This window comes from Crotalus tigris, unplaced genomic scaffold (assembly GCF_016545835.1).
Source record: "Crotalus tigris isolate CLP2741 ecotype Arizona unplaced genomic scaffold, ASM1654583v1 scf7180000017691.523996, whole genome shotgun sequence".
In the NCBI taxonomy this organism is placed as follows: domain Eukaryota; kingdom Metazoa; phylum Chordata; class Lepidosauria; order Squamata; family Viperidae; genus Crotalus; species Crotalus tigris.
In genome coordinates this window covers 443509-456781 of record NW_024096570.1, presented here as the reverse complement: position 1 = coordinate 456781, position 13273 = coordinate 443509, and the positions used below count along the sequence as shown (strand labels likewise).

Below are 13273 nucleotides of genomic sequence, written 5' to 3'. Positions count from 1 at the left end.
CTGCTTAGATTAGGATCCTGAGTACGCCTTTGTCCTAGTGCACAGGTCGGCAACCTGCGGCTCCATAGCCACATGCGGCTCTTTGAGCCTTCCCCTGTGGCTCCCAGCCTCCTCTGCCTTTGCAGAGAGAGACAGAGACAGAGAGAGGCAATTGTGCTTCCCTGCTTCTCTCTCTCTCTCTCTCTCTCTCTCTCTCTCTCTCTCTGTGTGTGGCTGACTCAGGAATTCTGGGAATTGAAGTCCATGAGTCATAAAAGAGACGAGGTTTTCTACCCTTGAGCTTGTTGGACAACAGCTTGAAGCTTGCCAGGTGAGCAGCAGATAGGAGAGGGGGAGAAAGAGAGAAAGAGAGAGGGAGGGAGAGAGAGAGAGGGAGGGAGAGAGAGAGTCTGTGTGGGGGGGAAAGAGGAGTGGTAGACCAAGGGCAGATAGAGAGGGAGGGAGGGAGACAGAGAGAGAGAGAGACCCTTTTGACATCTAAAATGAAGATAACACTGCATATATCCTTTTTTTAACTGTGTGTATGTAATTTTATTCTCTTAAAGCATTCTCTTGGTGATCATTGTTTTAATAGTATGGATATTCCCAAGAGTCATATTTTTACTTTTATTTTTAATGTGTGTGTGTGTGTGTGTGTGTGTTGTGTGTGTATACACACACACACACACACACACACACACACCTATAATAAAGGTAAAAAAGGATATATGCAGTGTTATCTTCATTTTAGATATCAAAAGGGTTTTGCGGCTCCCGGTGTTTTGTTTTTGGTGGGAAAGGGGTCCAAGTGGCTCTTTGAGTGTTTTGGGTTGCCTACCCCTGTCCTAGTGAATTTGCTTCCTTAATTTTTTTTCTTTTTTTTTCATAATAGAAACAAAAATACCTAGTGCCACAACTCTATTCCAACCCCTTGAGTAAGTGCTGCTGAAGTGAAGGCATTCTATTGGTACAATGTGCTGAATCAGCCACCTTGAAGTAACAAGTTCCTACACAGTAGGGGAAAAAACAATCTACTGTTGAGGGACATGTGAAACATCTGGTCCCATCAATTACAGCAATTGGGGAAGAAACAAGGAAAATACCTTTGTACCCAGGGGAAAACATAGCAACAAACTTGGATAGTTGCTAGGAAGGCCAGATAAGGGTAGCTGAACATGATGGTAGGGTTGAATGAAGTTACATACTCTTCAGGACAATGGCCACCCAATGGCATTGATGTGGAAAATCTGCATCCACTTTGGGAAAAACAGTGCTTCTGTTGCTCTTACAAAAAGCACATCATAGACTTTACAAATACTTTACAAATGTATTCTGTCTGCCTTGTCATTTGGGTGGGCTACAGATTATAGTATCACCGAGTGTCATCCTTCGGCATATTGGCGAAGATTCCCAGCACAGTTCAAGAGACAAAGCATGGACCTTTTGGGTGTGTCTGGCAGTTCTGAATCTTGTAAATGCACCCAAAGCAGTTCTGAATCTTGTAAATGCACCGGCAAAACCAAAAGGGGGAGAGAAACCAGAATTGGCATTCTCTGCAAGTAAGACGAATAGATTAAAATTATTCTTTTACAACTGTTTAGGCTGAGAGCCAATGCAGATGCAATTGTAGCAGTACCTTCAATCTGAAGATACGCCCGCTCAGTCAGATATTGGGGTTAAGAATACGGCTCCACACCTATTTACTTGCAGTAAATAGTTGAAATGTACCGTCAGAGCAGTGTTTCTCAACCTTGGCGGCTTGAAGATGTGTGGACTTCAACTCCCAGAATTCCCTAGCCAAGCAATGACTGGCTGGGGAATTCTGGGAACTGAAGTCCACACTTCTTCAAGTTCTCAAGGTTGAGAAGCCCTGGTTCAGAGGGTGTCTAGAGATGCTTGCTTGAAAGGTCTTGCTTGAAAATTGGAGCTCATCCTCCTTTTACATGACTAAAGCAGTCAGGCTTAAAAATACTGGCCGCTGATCATGTTTTCAGCTATAAGCATCACTGTTATAGCAATATACATTTTTTAACTCGTTTGGTGCAGTGAAATTTGTATACTCCAAAATTCTGATGTCTAGTAAAAAGTAACCTCAAGTTCACAGACCAATCAGGAAAAAGAATATGGATAACAGATCAAGAAAACATAACTTGAAAGTTATGCTTTTTACTTTAAGGACTGCAGAGTCATTGGTTAAAACTACAGAGTTAGCACAGCTCCCGTTGTTTTTTTGCAGTCCAGAAAAACTGGAGGCCTTGAATGCACAAAATTCAGCAACCAAAGCGAAGAATAACATGGCAACAATCCTTTCCACAACTTTTAGGAAAAGAATTGTGTTGCTTTCTTCCTCCCCTTCTCCCTGCCTCCAGCTAGGTCTTCCAAAGGTGGAATGCCTCAGAGAAAGAGGTTCAAGAAGGAATCAAAGACTTTAGCAAAGAATATAAATCCCAGGCAGGATAAGGTGAAGTTGTATGACATATCTTGTATGTTAATGCCGTATGATGTATGAATACTGTGTACAGATGAACGAAAAACACAAAAGGTCTGTAATACAGACTCCAAAACAGCCTATCAATGCATAATGCAGAGGAAGACTTCCTATTTTATTGAATCTTTCACATCATAAGATTGTGTGTATCTGCTCTTCTGCTCGCTTTGGATTATGAAATTTCATGGGAACAAAGACAATAACAGCCTATGACAATTTCAGGGTATACTATTATGGCCAAAAGCAAGCAAAACAGAAGATATAGTCCTTTTCTTCTTATTCAGGTCTTTAGCAAATTGAGAGTGAGAAAGGTTTAGAAAGAATAGGTCGCCCCAAGACATGAATGGATTCAAACTGTTAAGACCAGACTTCGTCATTTTTAGAATATACTCCTTGAAATTTCTAAGATCAAATCATGGCTATTATTAAGTTTAATTGTTTTCAACTGGTTTACTATGAACAGGAGTTTTTATGGCACCTTCATATTATCAAAACTTGTATTCTTTAAAAAAAACAGTTTAAAGCATAAAGGATACATACGTATGATTTCCATAGAAAGTAAAATTCTACAGATATATCTCATTTGCAACCAAACAGTGCTTACATACAAATATAGAAGTGCTCTATGTAGTTAGAAATAAATAGAAAAATACAGCTTTCTGTGGAACTGTAATATTACTCTTATGCATGCTGGGGGGGAACTGTCCTTTGATAATCCACAATTGTGGCTTGACTCTGTTACCAAGAGCCAAGCTATTTTTTTGCCTCTCCAAAACTGCATCATTCTTGTTCCTTCACATCATGTAAACCATCTGCATAACCGAGACCTAAGTCTGAAGACATATTTCTTTGCAGACATTAGGAGAAATTACTAATATGATGAGTTTATCTTACTCTACCAAGATAAACCATGGAGGCTGTTAATTCAGGGACATCAGGTCTAATCTCACGGAGGAAAAACTGCAGTGATGGAATGGGCTCAAATCCTTGTCTACTTGGGGAATAGAATCCACTGGAAAGCTTTTCTACTTGTATACCAAGTAGATACATAAAATTCAAAACATAAAAGATTTACACAATACACACACACACACAGAGAGAGAGAGACGATATCCAGATTTTTGCATAAACCTTGTTAATCTCCGAAGTTACGCGGAGAGGATCTCAAAAGACTGGCTTAACTTTAAATAAAGAAGTTGGAAGGGATTATTCTCTCAATGTGAGATGTCCAAACATGATATCAAGAAGTGTTTTTGATTTCTGGTCCCTTCTGCAAATAAATACACAGCAGTCCATGATGCTTGAACGGAAGAGAAGAAAAATCTTGAATAAGTTGTATCCTCCAAAGGAGCAGATTTCATTGGGGGGTGAGGGGGGGGGAAATCCCTCTTCCAACCATTTTCTCTTTTAAAACCTGTCCATCTGGAATCTCTTTGGTTTGCAAACACGCATCTATTACGAAATTCAACAGGCCCACAATCTTCTGACATTAATTGGCATCCTTGGCCAAGTGGGAAGCGTTGAAGAAGGTTGCTGAACCAACCGTACCATTCTCAAAAAACAAAGTTGTGGGGCAGATAATCTCTTTAACACTTACATATGTGCCAGCTATGAAACCGATCACGCCAAGGGAGGCTATGGAAATGTCTTTGAAGATCACCCATACACTTAGCTTCTCCTTGTAAAAGGTGAGGATTTCAATCAACGGGGGCATGATCAAAGCCAAAGTGCTACTGCTTACGGCTCCAACGAGCGAGATCACGATGTCTAGACGAGGGATGGATATTGCTATAGCACCTGGAAAAAGAGAGAGAGAAAGAAAGAGAGAGTCCAGAAGGGAAAATTCATTATTGCTTAGGAAATATGGTATCTGTGACAGCAATAAGAACACTCTATATACAAAAATGGAAGGCTACCATGATTCCCACCATAGACGAACGGCTGCAAAAATTGGTGGGGTTAGCAGAGATGATTACATTGACTGCCTGGATTAAAGAAAAGAATTAATTATATTTAAAATCAAACAGAATTTAAATAATGTTATATACTCATTTTATTTCTGCTTGAAAACCAGCTTTTGGACTTGGTGCCTGAGGTGGAAAAAAAATTGAAACTTTGGTTTTGAATTTTGCTAATTGTTCTTATAGAAACAGCTAGTATATATTATTATGTAAAAGTAAAAAAATTGAGGTTGTACGTTATAAGCTTATTCTCCTGCAACAAAAAGAGTCAGAAGTCGATGCTGGTATAGGGACTCCTGCTTGAGCAGGGGGTTGGACTAGAAGACCTCCAAGGTCCCTTCCAACTCTGTTATTCTGTTATTCTTTTTTTCCTTTTTCCCTACGCTTTTTTCTCTTCCTCTTCCCCTTCCCTATTTTCCTACGATTCTCATTTTTCTTTGCATTTTTGCATTTTTTATTTTGATAAACTAATACAAATTTGTGAAAAGGAAGAAATAAGAGAAATAGGCATCTCTTGAATGCGTTTTGACATCCCAGGCTGGAGATATTTGAAGATCTGAAAGAGAAGAGCCAATTTCGTGTTTAGAGGTGGACACACCTCTCCCTTCAATAGCTAAAACCAAATTAATCTCTACAAAGGAAAGTGAGACCATGCCAAATCTTAAGTAGCAGAGGAATATGCCAGGCACCGAAGGCAAAAACATTTAATGCAATCTTCCTGGACCTCTTCACCCTGCTGACCTGGAAGTTGTAGTTCCCTAACTTTAAAAATTAAACAATCGTATTCTAGAACTAATCCTAATAAGAAAAGGAATCAAAGCATTACAGGTAGTCCTCAATTTACAACAGTTCATTTGTTGTTGTTGTTAATTGCGAAGTCGTGTCTGACCCATCGTGACCCCATGGACAGCGTTCCTCCAGGCCTTCCTGTCCTCTACCATCTTCTGGAGTCCATTTAAGTTCACACCTACTGCTTCAGTGACTCCATCCAGCCATCTCATTCTCTGTCGTCCCCTTCTTCTATTGCCCTCAATCTTTCCCAGCATGAGGCTCTTCTCCAGTGAGTCCTTCCTTCTCATTAGGTGGCCAAAGTATTTGAGTTTCAACTTCAGGATCTGGCCTTCTAAAGAGCAGTCAGGGTTGATCTCTTCTAGGACTGACCGGTTTGATCACCTTGCAGTCCAGGGGACTCGCAGGAGTCTTCTCCAGCACCATAGTTCAAAGGCCTCAATTCTTTTGTACTTTAACAACCATATTAGTAATTTAATAACGGCAGCCATTCACTTAACAATTGTAGCACTTTCGATGCTGTTGGAACCCCAGAAACATTAAAGGCTGGGGTGAACAGTAGAATTAAGTATAGGCATTCAAAATTCTGAACTATTAAATTTGATCATGCTCCTTTTTCAAGTTATTCAAACTTCATTTAAGCTGTGAGATACTTACCTTTGCCCATCGAAGATGAGACAAAATGTTAAATCAATAGGCCAACACAACAAAAGCTTCAAGGACTCACAATTAAAGGTAGCTCCAATCTACTGAATGCAGTTGAAGCACCTAAACCACGGGTCAGCCTTCTCCTGTAGCTCCCAGCCTCCTCCGCCATTTGCAGAGAGAGAGAGAGAGACAGAGAGAGGCACTTGCACTTCCCTTCTCTCTCTCTCTCTCTCTCTCTCTCTCTCTCTCTCTCTCTCTCTCTCTCTCTGTGTGTGTGTGTGTGTGTGTAAAAGAGAATGGCCTCACATTCTCTGATGAGCTGATAAACTTATTAGGCGGGGCTCCTCTCTTTGCGGCATCTCTGCAGGAAGCAGGAAGGGCAAGAGAGAGCCAGACCAATAAGAATGTGTGTCAGCTTGTTGGGGAAGAGCCTAAAACCATCTTGCCAGGTGAGCAGATGATCAGAGAGAGGGAGGGGGGAGAGAAAGAGAGAGAGAAGGAGAGGAAAGAGAGAGAAAGAGAGAAAGGGGGAGAGAGAGGGAGAAAAAGAGGAAGAGAGAGAGAGAGAAAGAGAGGGAGAGGAAAGAGAGAAAGAGGAAAGAGAAAGAGAGAGAGGGAGAGGAAAGAAAGAGAGAAAGAGAAAGAGAGAGGGGGAGAGGAAAGAAAGAGAGAAAGAGAAAGAGGGGGAGAGGAAAGAGAGAGAGGAAAGAGAAAGAGAGGGAGGGAGGGAGGGAGGGAGGGAGGGAGGGAGGGAGGGAGGGAGAGAACTCATGACAGCAGCCTCTATTTCTTTTTAATTAAATTCTTCAAACAAGCTCCCCACCCCTTGCATGTGTGCGTGTGCTCACACAAGTTTTGTGGCTCCCAGTGTTTTGTTTTCTCTGGGAAACGGGTCCAAGTGGCTCTTTGAGTGTTTAAGGTTGCAGACCCCTGATCTAGACACATGATAGCTTTAACATCAGACTTTTCGTAAAACACAGTGGGAAACAAGGTAGCATACTTTATAGCAGCAGCTCCCGACCTTTTCTATACCCCGCCCCCCTAGAACGCTTCTGATATATTCTCGCACCCCTTACAAAAGTTTGAAATAATGGTAATGAATTATGCACATACACTATAATTTTGAAAACTCAACTTTTTGCACTCCCTGGAATATCGTCTTGCACCCCTGGTTGGGAACCCCTGCTTTAGACTAATATTTTAATCTATTTCCTAAACAAACAACATTAAAGCAAGTTTCCTCCATTATTTGTTAGATTTGGGACTATACTCCCAGATTTCCCAGCACATGGGGCCCAGAATTTTAGAAATTATAGTTCGGTCATGGTTGGACAGCAACCATGATAGAGATGGCAATAATTATTTGCATCGGCAGAAGGAAGATGGAATATTCCTCCAACTCTAACTTTATAGGAGAAAAAGACACACCATTTAAAGAGAATTTCTCAATATTGTGGATTATTTTATTTTTCTTTCCTCTTTATAAACTACGTAACTACATACCACTTGGGTTTTGCTAAAATCCCAAGCTGACAAGGAGAAATCGTTTTATCTTCTCTCCCCAATATATCTATTTTTTTTTCCCAGAGAATTGAATTGATCGCTCTATTCTTCAGCTGTTATTTTCTCAAGAGCAACATTAACATTACCTCAGGTTAATGTCACTGAGTACCTCTTTGGTTGTTAAAACGTTTGACACAAATAATAGCTGATGTTCCTGATAATGGACATTGCCATCAATCTGTCCTTTTGGATGATCAAATGATAAATATTAATGGCTTAGAGAGGTTGTGAATTCAAACTAAAGGGGCAACAGACCCTGGGGAAGAGTAGAGAGAAATATCAACCCACAGAAACCTTTTTATAAGAACAGTTTAGGGGTAAGGCAATAATCAGTTTCTTGATAGGGTTGATGGAGGTGGGGAATACAACCAAACAACCAGCCTTTTAATAAGAAAGTTGAATAAATCTCATAAGCCTCTCATGAATAGCCATCTCCTAATTCTAAGATATTTTAATCCCATTCAGCTAGATCAGCGATAGGCAACCTTGGCTCTTTTATGACTCGTGGACTTCAACTCCCAGAATTCCTGAGCCAGCATGGCTGAGCTTGGAAACTTCTCCCTTTCCCCTCAGCATGGCTGGCTCAGGAATTCTGGGAGTTGAAGTCCACGAGTCATAAAAGAGCCAAGGTTGCCTACCCTTGAGCTAGATGCAGTATTTCCAAGCCTTGCTTGGAAAGCAGGGGGTTGTATTGCATGATTTAAGTAAAATGTTTTTATTTTGCAAAATGAAAGCTGCAGGTAGTCTTCGACTTACCATCACCATTACCAGCCCAAAATTTATTCTGCTAAGCAAGGCAGTTGTTAAGTGAGTTTGGCCCCATTTTATGACCTTTCTTGCCACAGTTGTTAAGTGAGCCACTGCAGTTGCTAAGTTAGTAAGACAGTTGTTAAGTGAATCTGGCTTCCCCCATTGACTTTGCTTGTCCGAAGGTGGCAAAAGGGGATCACATGACCCAGGGACACCTGCAACTGTCATAAATACGAGCCAATTGCCAAACGTCCGAATTTTATTATTTTTTTTATAATGTTTTATTGATTTTCTAATTTTACGTTTAAGTATTTCAAAAGCAATGTGGCGGCTGAGTTAATCGATCATTCAATGACATACAAGTATCTTTAGTACAAGTCTCAAACTACCACATTAAATACTTCCTCTCTTTCCCTCTTAGTATTTACTGTCCCATGTTGAAACGAATATAATTCTTATTATATCAATTAATTAAAAATAACATTCTTACATTTATCAATAATTTTTAGCTGATGCATATCCTGGTTATTTTAACATTCAGTCTTTATAGACAATCAATGTCCTAATTAGTTCTTCCCAATTTTTAGTTTCCCGTTAATATTTAAATTTAACATTTAATATTTATAATTTCCAAGTTTTAAGCAACCAAATTTTAATGATGTGACCATGAGGATGCTGCAACAATCATAAGTGTGAAAAATGGTTATAAATCACTTTTTTCAGTGCCATTGTAACTTGGAACAGTCATTAAACAAAAGGTTGTAAATTGAGGTCTATCTGAGTTATGAAGATTTTCAAGCTGTGAGACTTTAAAAAAAACAGATAAATAACATCAGAATATAGTTTACGTAACATTATAGTTACTGGTCTACAGCAGGTAGCACCATCCAACTGATGCTGGCTTATGTCAAAAAGATAAGGGGAATTATAGAGTTAGTGTTTTAGATTAGAAATCAGCAGGAAAGGTTATGATCTGTATCAGTGATGGCGAACCTTTTAGAGACCGAGTGCCCAAACTTCAACGCAAAACCCACTTATGTATTGCCGGGTGCCAGGTGGGCGTGGCCACTGGGTGGGTGTGGCCCACCAAGTGGGCGTGGCTACACTGGTCATGGCAGACGGGTGGACATGGCCAGGGTGGACATGGCTAGCTCGATGTTGCTCCTGGGGAGGAACACCTGTGGGGGCCGGGCAGGGTTGGGGGAGATCCAGGGGTCTCTGGCGGGTGGAGCAATGGGCAGGAGGCTGGTTCTGCGGGGTGAGGCGAGGGAGGGCAGGGATGCCATGTCGCAGGGCAAGGCAAGGCAGGGGCGGGGCGGCTGTTGTCTGACATCATCGGTCCCCGTACACAGAGGCCAGCAAGCGCATGGCAGCTGGTTGAAGAAGATGGTTGCCATCTCCGGGGCATGGTGTGCGTGCCCAAAGAGAGGGCTCCGAGTACCGCCTCTGGCACGCGTGCCATAGGTTCGCCACCACTGATCTATATTAAGAAATTAAAAAATAGTCCTGTTGGAGAATGGCAAACCACTTCCACAATAACATCACTATTGCCCTCAAAGAATAACTCCTGGAAGTTTACACTATGAAGGATAAAAATATGGTGAAAACATAAAAGACCAATAAAAAACTCCAAATTATCATAAAACAATAAGCATAACAATAACTCCTTCACTCCCCAAAGGTCCTTTTACATTTATCAGCAAATGTACAACGATTCACCAGTTTGCAGATAATAATTTAGGAACTATTGGCCAAATAATGTGGCACAAATAATTCCTGTTGGGTTTTTTTTTAAAAAAAAAGCAATTATACCTGGACTTTCCTACAGGCCCTCAGAATGGAGATGCTACAAATGTCAAACTGAAGGGGAAAATGTAGGCAAGGATATAGAGGTAGTCCTTGACTTACAGCAGTTTTTAGTGACTATTTGAAGTTACAACGAAACTGAAAAATGTGACTTATGACTGTTTTTCACACTTATGACCATAGCAGCATCCCCACCGTGACATGATCAAAATTCAAACACTTGGCAACTGACTCATATTTATGACGGTCGCAGTGTCCCAGGGTCATGTGATCAACTTTTGGGGCCTTCTGAGGCAAAGTCAACAGGGAAGCCCGTTTCACTTAACAACCATTGTTGTTGTTAGTTGCGAAGTCGTGTCCAACCCATCATGACCCCATGGACAACGTTCCTCCAGGACTTCCTGTCCTCTACCATCTTCTGGAGTCCATTTAAGCTCACGCCTACTGCTTCAGTGACTCCATCCAGCCACCTCATTCTCTGTCGTCCCGTTCTTCTATTACACCAGTGTTTCTCAACCTTGACAATTTTAAGGCATGTGGACTTCAACTCCCAGAATTCCTCAGCCAGCAATGCTGGCTGTGGAATTCTGGGAGTTGAAGTCCACATGCCTTAAAATTGTCAAGGTTGAGAAACACTGTATTACACTCAATCTTTCCCAGCATTAGGCCCTTCTCCAGTGAGTCCTTCCTTCTCATTAGGTGGCCAAAGTACTTGAGTTTCAACTTCAAGATCTGGCCTTCTAAAGAGCAGTCAGGATCAATCTCCTCTAGGACTGACCGGTTTGATCGCCTTGCAGTCCAGGGGACTTGCAGGAGTCTTCTCCAGCACCATAGTTCAAAGGCCTCAATTCTTTTGTGCTTTAACAACCATATTACTAATTTAATAACGGCAGCCATTCACTTAACAATTGTAGCAAGAAAGATGATAAAATGGGATAAAACTCACTTAGCAAATGTTTCGCTTAGCAACAGAAATTTGGGTCTCATAAGTCGAAGACTATCTGTAATGAAAATGTCCCAGCCTATAAGAGACAGGTAGATAACACAAACTCAAGAAGACATAGCTGATTTGTTAGATGTATTAATGCATACAGAGAAAGGGAGAAGATTTGAGCTTTAAGTTTAATAGGGTTTTTTTCTTTCTTTCTGCCCGTCACACCCTTTGTACTTACAGGTTGAGCAGACCAGAAGCATTCTCACTACCAACTCACAGATCAGCTTCAGTTTCTGCTGCACTCTGGTTGCTACAATAGGAATGATAATCTCAGCTGGAACGTAGAACTGAATCGAGTAGGTCACAAAAATCCCAAAGGAATAAAGGATCTTGACCATTTGGTACAACCTGTGAATAGTTGAACAAAACCTCTGAATTACGACGACAGTCTGCAACAAAGCAAAGGAACCACTGCAAATTGTATTTGGTGAACTGTCAAATAATTGGCTCCCTCGGTTCAAAATAGGGATGCACACAAAGCCAAAATATTATTATTATTATTATTATTATTATTATTATTATTATTATTATTATTAACATGCTTTGACTGACCATTGATCTTGTGGCAGGTTGAGAGTAATGCTGGCTTTGATTTCGTCTCCAAAGCGTACATATCCCAGGATGGCTAATGAAATATACAAGGTCATCACAATTCCCATGCCAACGTTGAGTGCCACTGGGAAGCGGTTAACTTCTTTCATCCTATTCTGAATGGGGAGCACCTGAAAAAGATATGTTAAGATATATACAGATATGTACAGATATGTACATAAGATATGTACAGATATGTTAAGAGGAGGATAAGACATTTTAATTTTATTTATTTATTAAATTTATATGCCGTGTGTCTCGCTATTGAAACACTCAAAGAGGAGTTTCATGTCTGAATAGTTTCTTCCTGAAAATTTGAATGATTAAAAATAGATATTTTGGGGGGCACTCAGCAACTGGAAACTTGGAAAAAGTGCAACCATAATACAACTGAGTGTATGAGAATTATGTAAGCTATTTCCAAAGGAGATGGGCTCAACGGCTCAGTGGTTAAAGACAATGAGCTTGTTGGCTGGAAAGCTGACAGCCCAGGGTTGAGACCTGAGCACCATGCAACAGGGTGAGCTTCTGTCCTTGCTCCAGCTCCTGCCCACCTAGAAGTTTGAAAGCATGCAAATGTGAGTGGATAAATAGGTACCCCTTCGCTGGGAAGATAACAGTGTTCTGTGTGCCTTGCTATATAGTCATGCTGGCCACATGACCATGGAAGCATCTTCAGACAACAATGGCTCCCTTGGCCAAGAAGCAAAGATGAGGACCATGCCCTAGAGCAAGGCTTTTCAACCAGTGGTACGGGTACCACCTGTGGTACATTGGCACCTGGCAGGTGGTACGTGACCATCCTAGAAAAGTGGTAGCAGGGGAGGGGAATGAGCTGAACTGGTGGCAGCATTGCACAAGCCTGAGCTGCTGGAGCTGCAGGACTGTCAGGGCTCAGCGGAAGTGCCAGGATCAGTGCTGCTTTTCAGCTGATCGGCGCTTCTTCAGGGCTATCAAGGCCCAGTGGAAGCGCCAGGATCAGTGCCAGGCTCCAGCTGGAACTCGGTGCTGATCCTGGCGCTTCTGCTGAGCCAGAAGAAGCACAGATCAGCTGGAATGTTGCAGCATCTCCAGGGTCTTGTGATTTACATTCAGATGCTTGGCAACCGATTCATATTTATGATGGTCACAGTGTCCAAGGGTCATGTGAAGTGACCAAAACCTGCTGCAACCATCCAGCAGACGGGGGGAATAAAAACCAAATACCCCCCCACCCCACCTCCACTGCCAATCCTCAACAGAAATGCTCACAACAATGAAAACCTCGGACAGGAGGAAGAGCACCGCTGGCTGGGCAGGCTGTGGCTTGGGGGGGCACTTTTTTTCAGTGCCATTGTAACTTCGAACAGTCACTAAGTGAACTGTTGTAAGTCGAGGACTACCTGTACTTCATCACTTTTTTCCTTTTTTTTTTTTTTTTTTTTTGGTCATCAAGTTTTTGACACCTTGCTAGGCGACTGGTGGTACTCGGATATTGCCATATCCTAAAAGTGGTACAATGGGTGAAAAGATTGAAAAGCCCTGCCCTAGAGTCAGACATGACTGGACAGGGAAACCTTTACCTTTTACCTTTGCTTCCAAAGTATCCTAGACATAAGAGCCAATTGATTATAGTATCAGTGCTATATTGAGGGCTTGGACCTATAGTTTAATTGCAACCCACTGATCATGGCTTGCCCAAATCCAAAGACATCCAGCTTTCAA

General features: G+C 41.5%; 1 protein-coding gene across 6 annotated transcripts in view; it reads right to left on the bottom strand.

The window, feature by feature from the left end:
* Positions 1 to 2225: 2225 nt before the first annotated feature.
* SLC36A4 (solute carrier family 36 member 4) overlaps positions 2226 to 13273 on the bottom strand; it is a 44739-nt gene continuing 33691 nt past the window's right edge. For all 6 annotated transcript variants that reach the window (XM_039338134.1, XM_039338133.1, XM_039338135.1 and 3 more), the window contains 3 exons: positions 11531 to 11700; positions 11157 to 11326; positions 2226 to 4264 (listed from right to left, as the gene is read on the bottom strand). In XM_039338134.1, the coding sequence (XP_039194068.1) occupies positions 3957 to 4264; positions 11157 to 11326; positions 11531 to 11700 (648 nt within the window). In that variant the 3' untranslated portion in view covers positions 2226 to 3956. The remainder of the gene's footprint in view (positions 4265 to 11156; positions 11327 to 11530; positions 11701 to 13273) is intronic.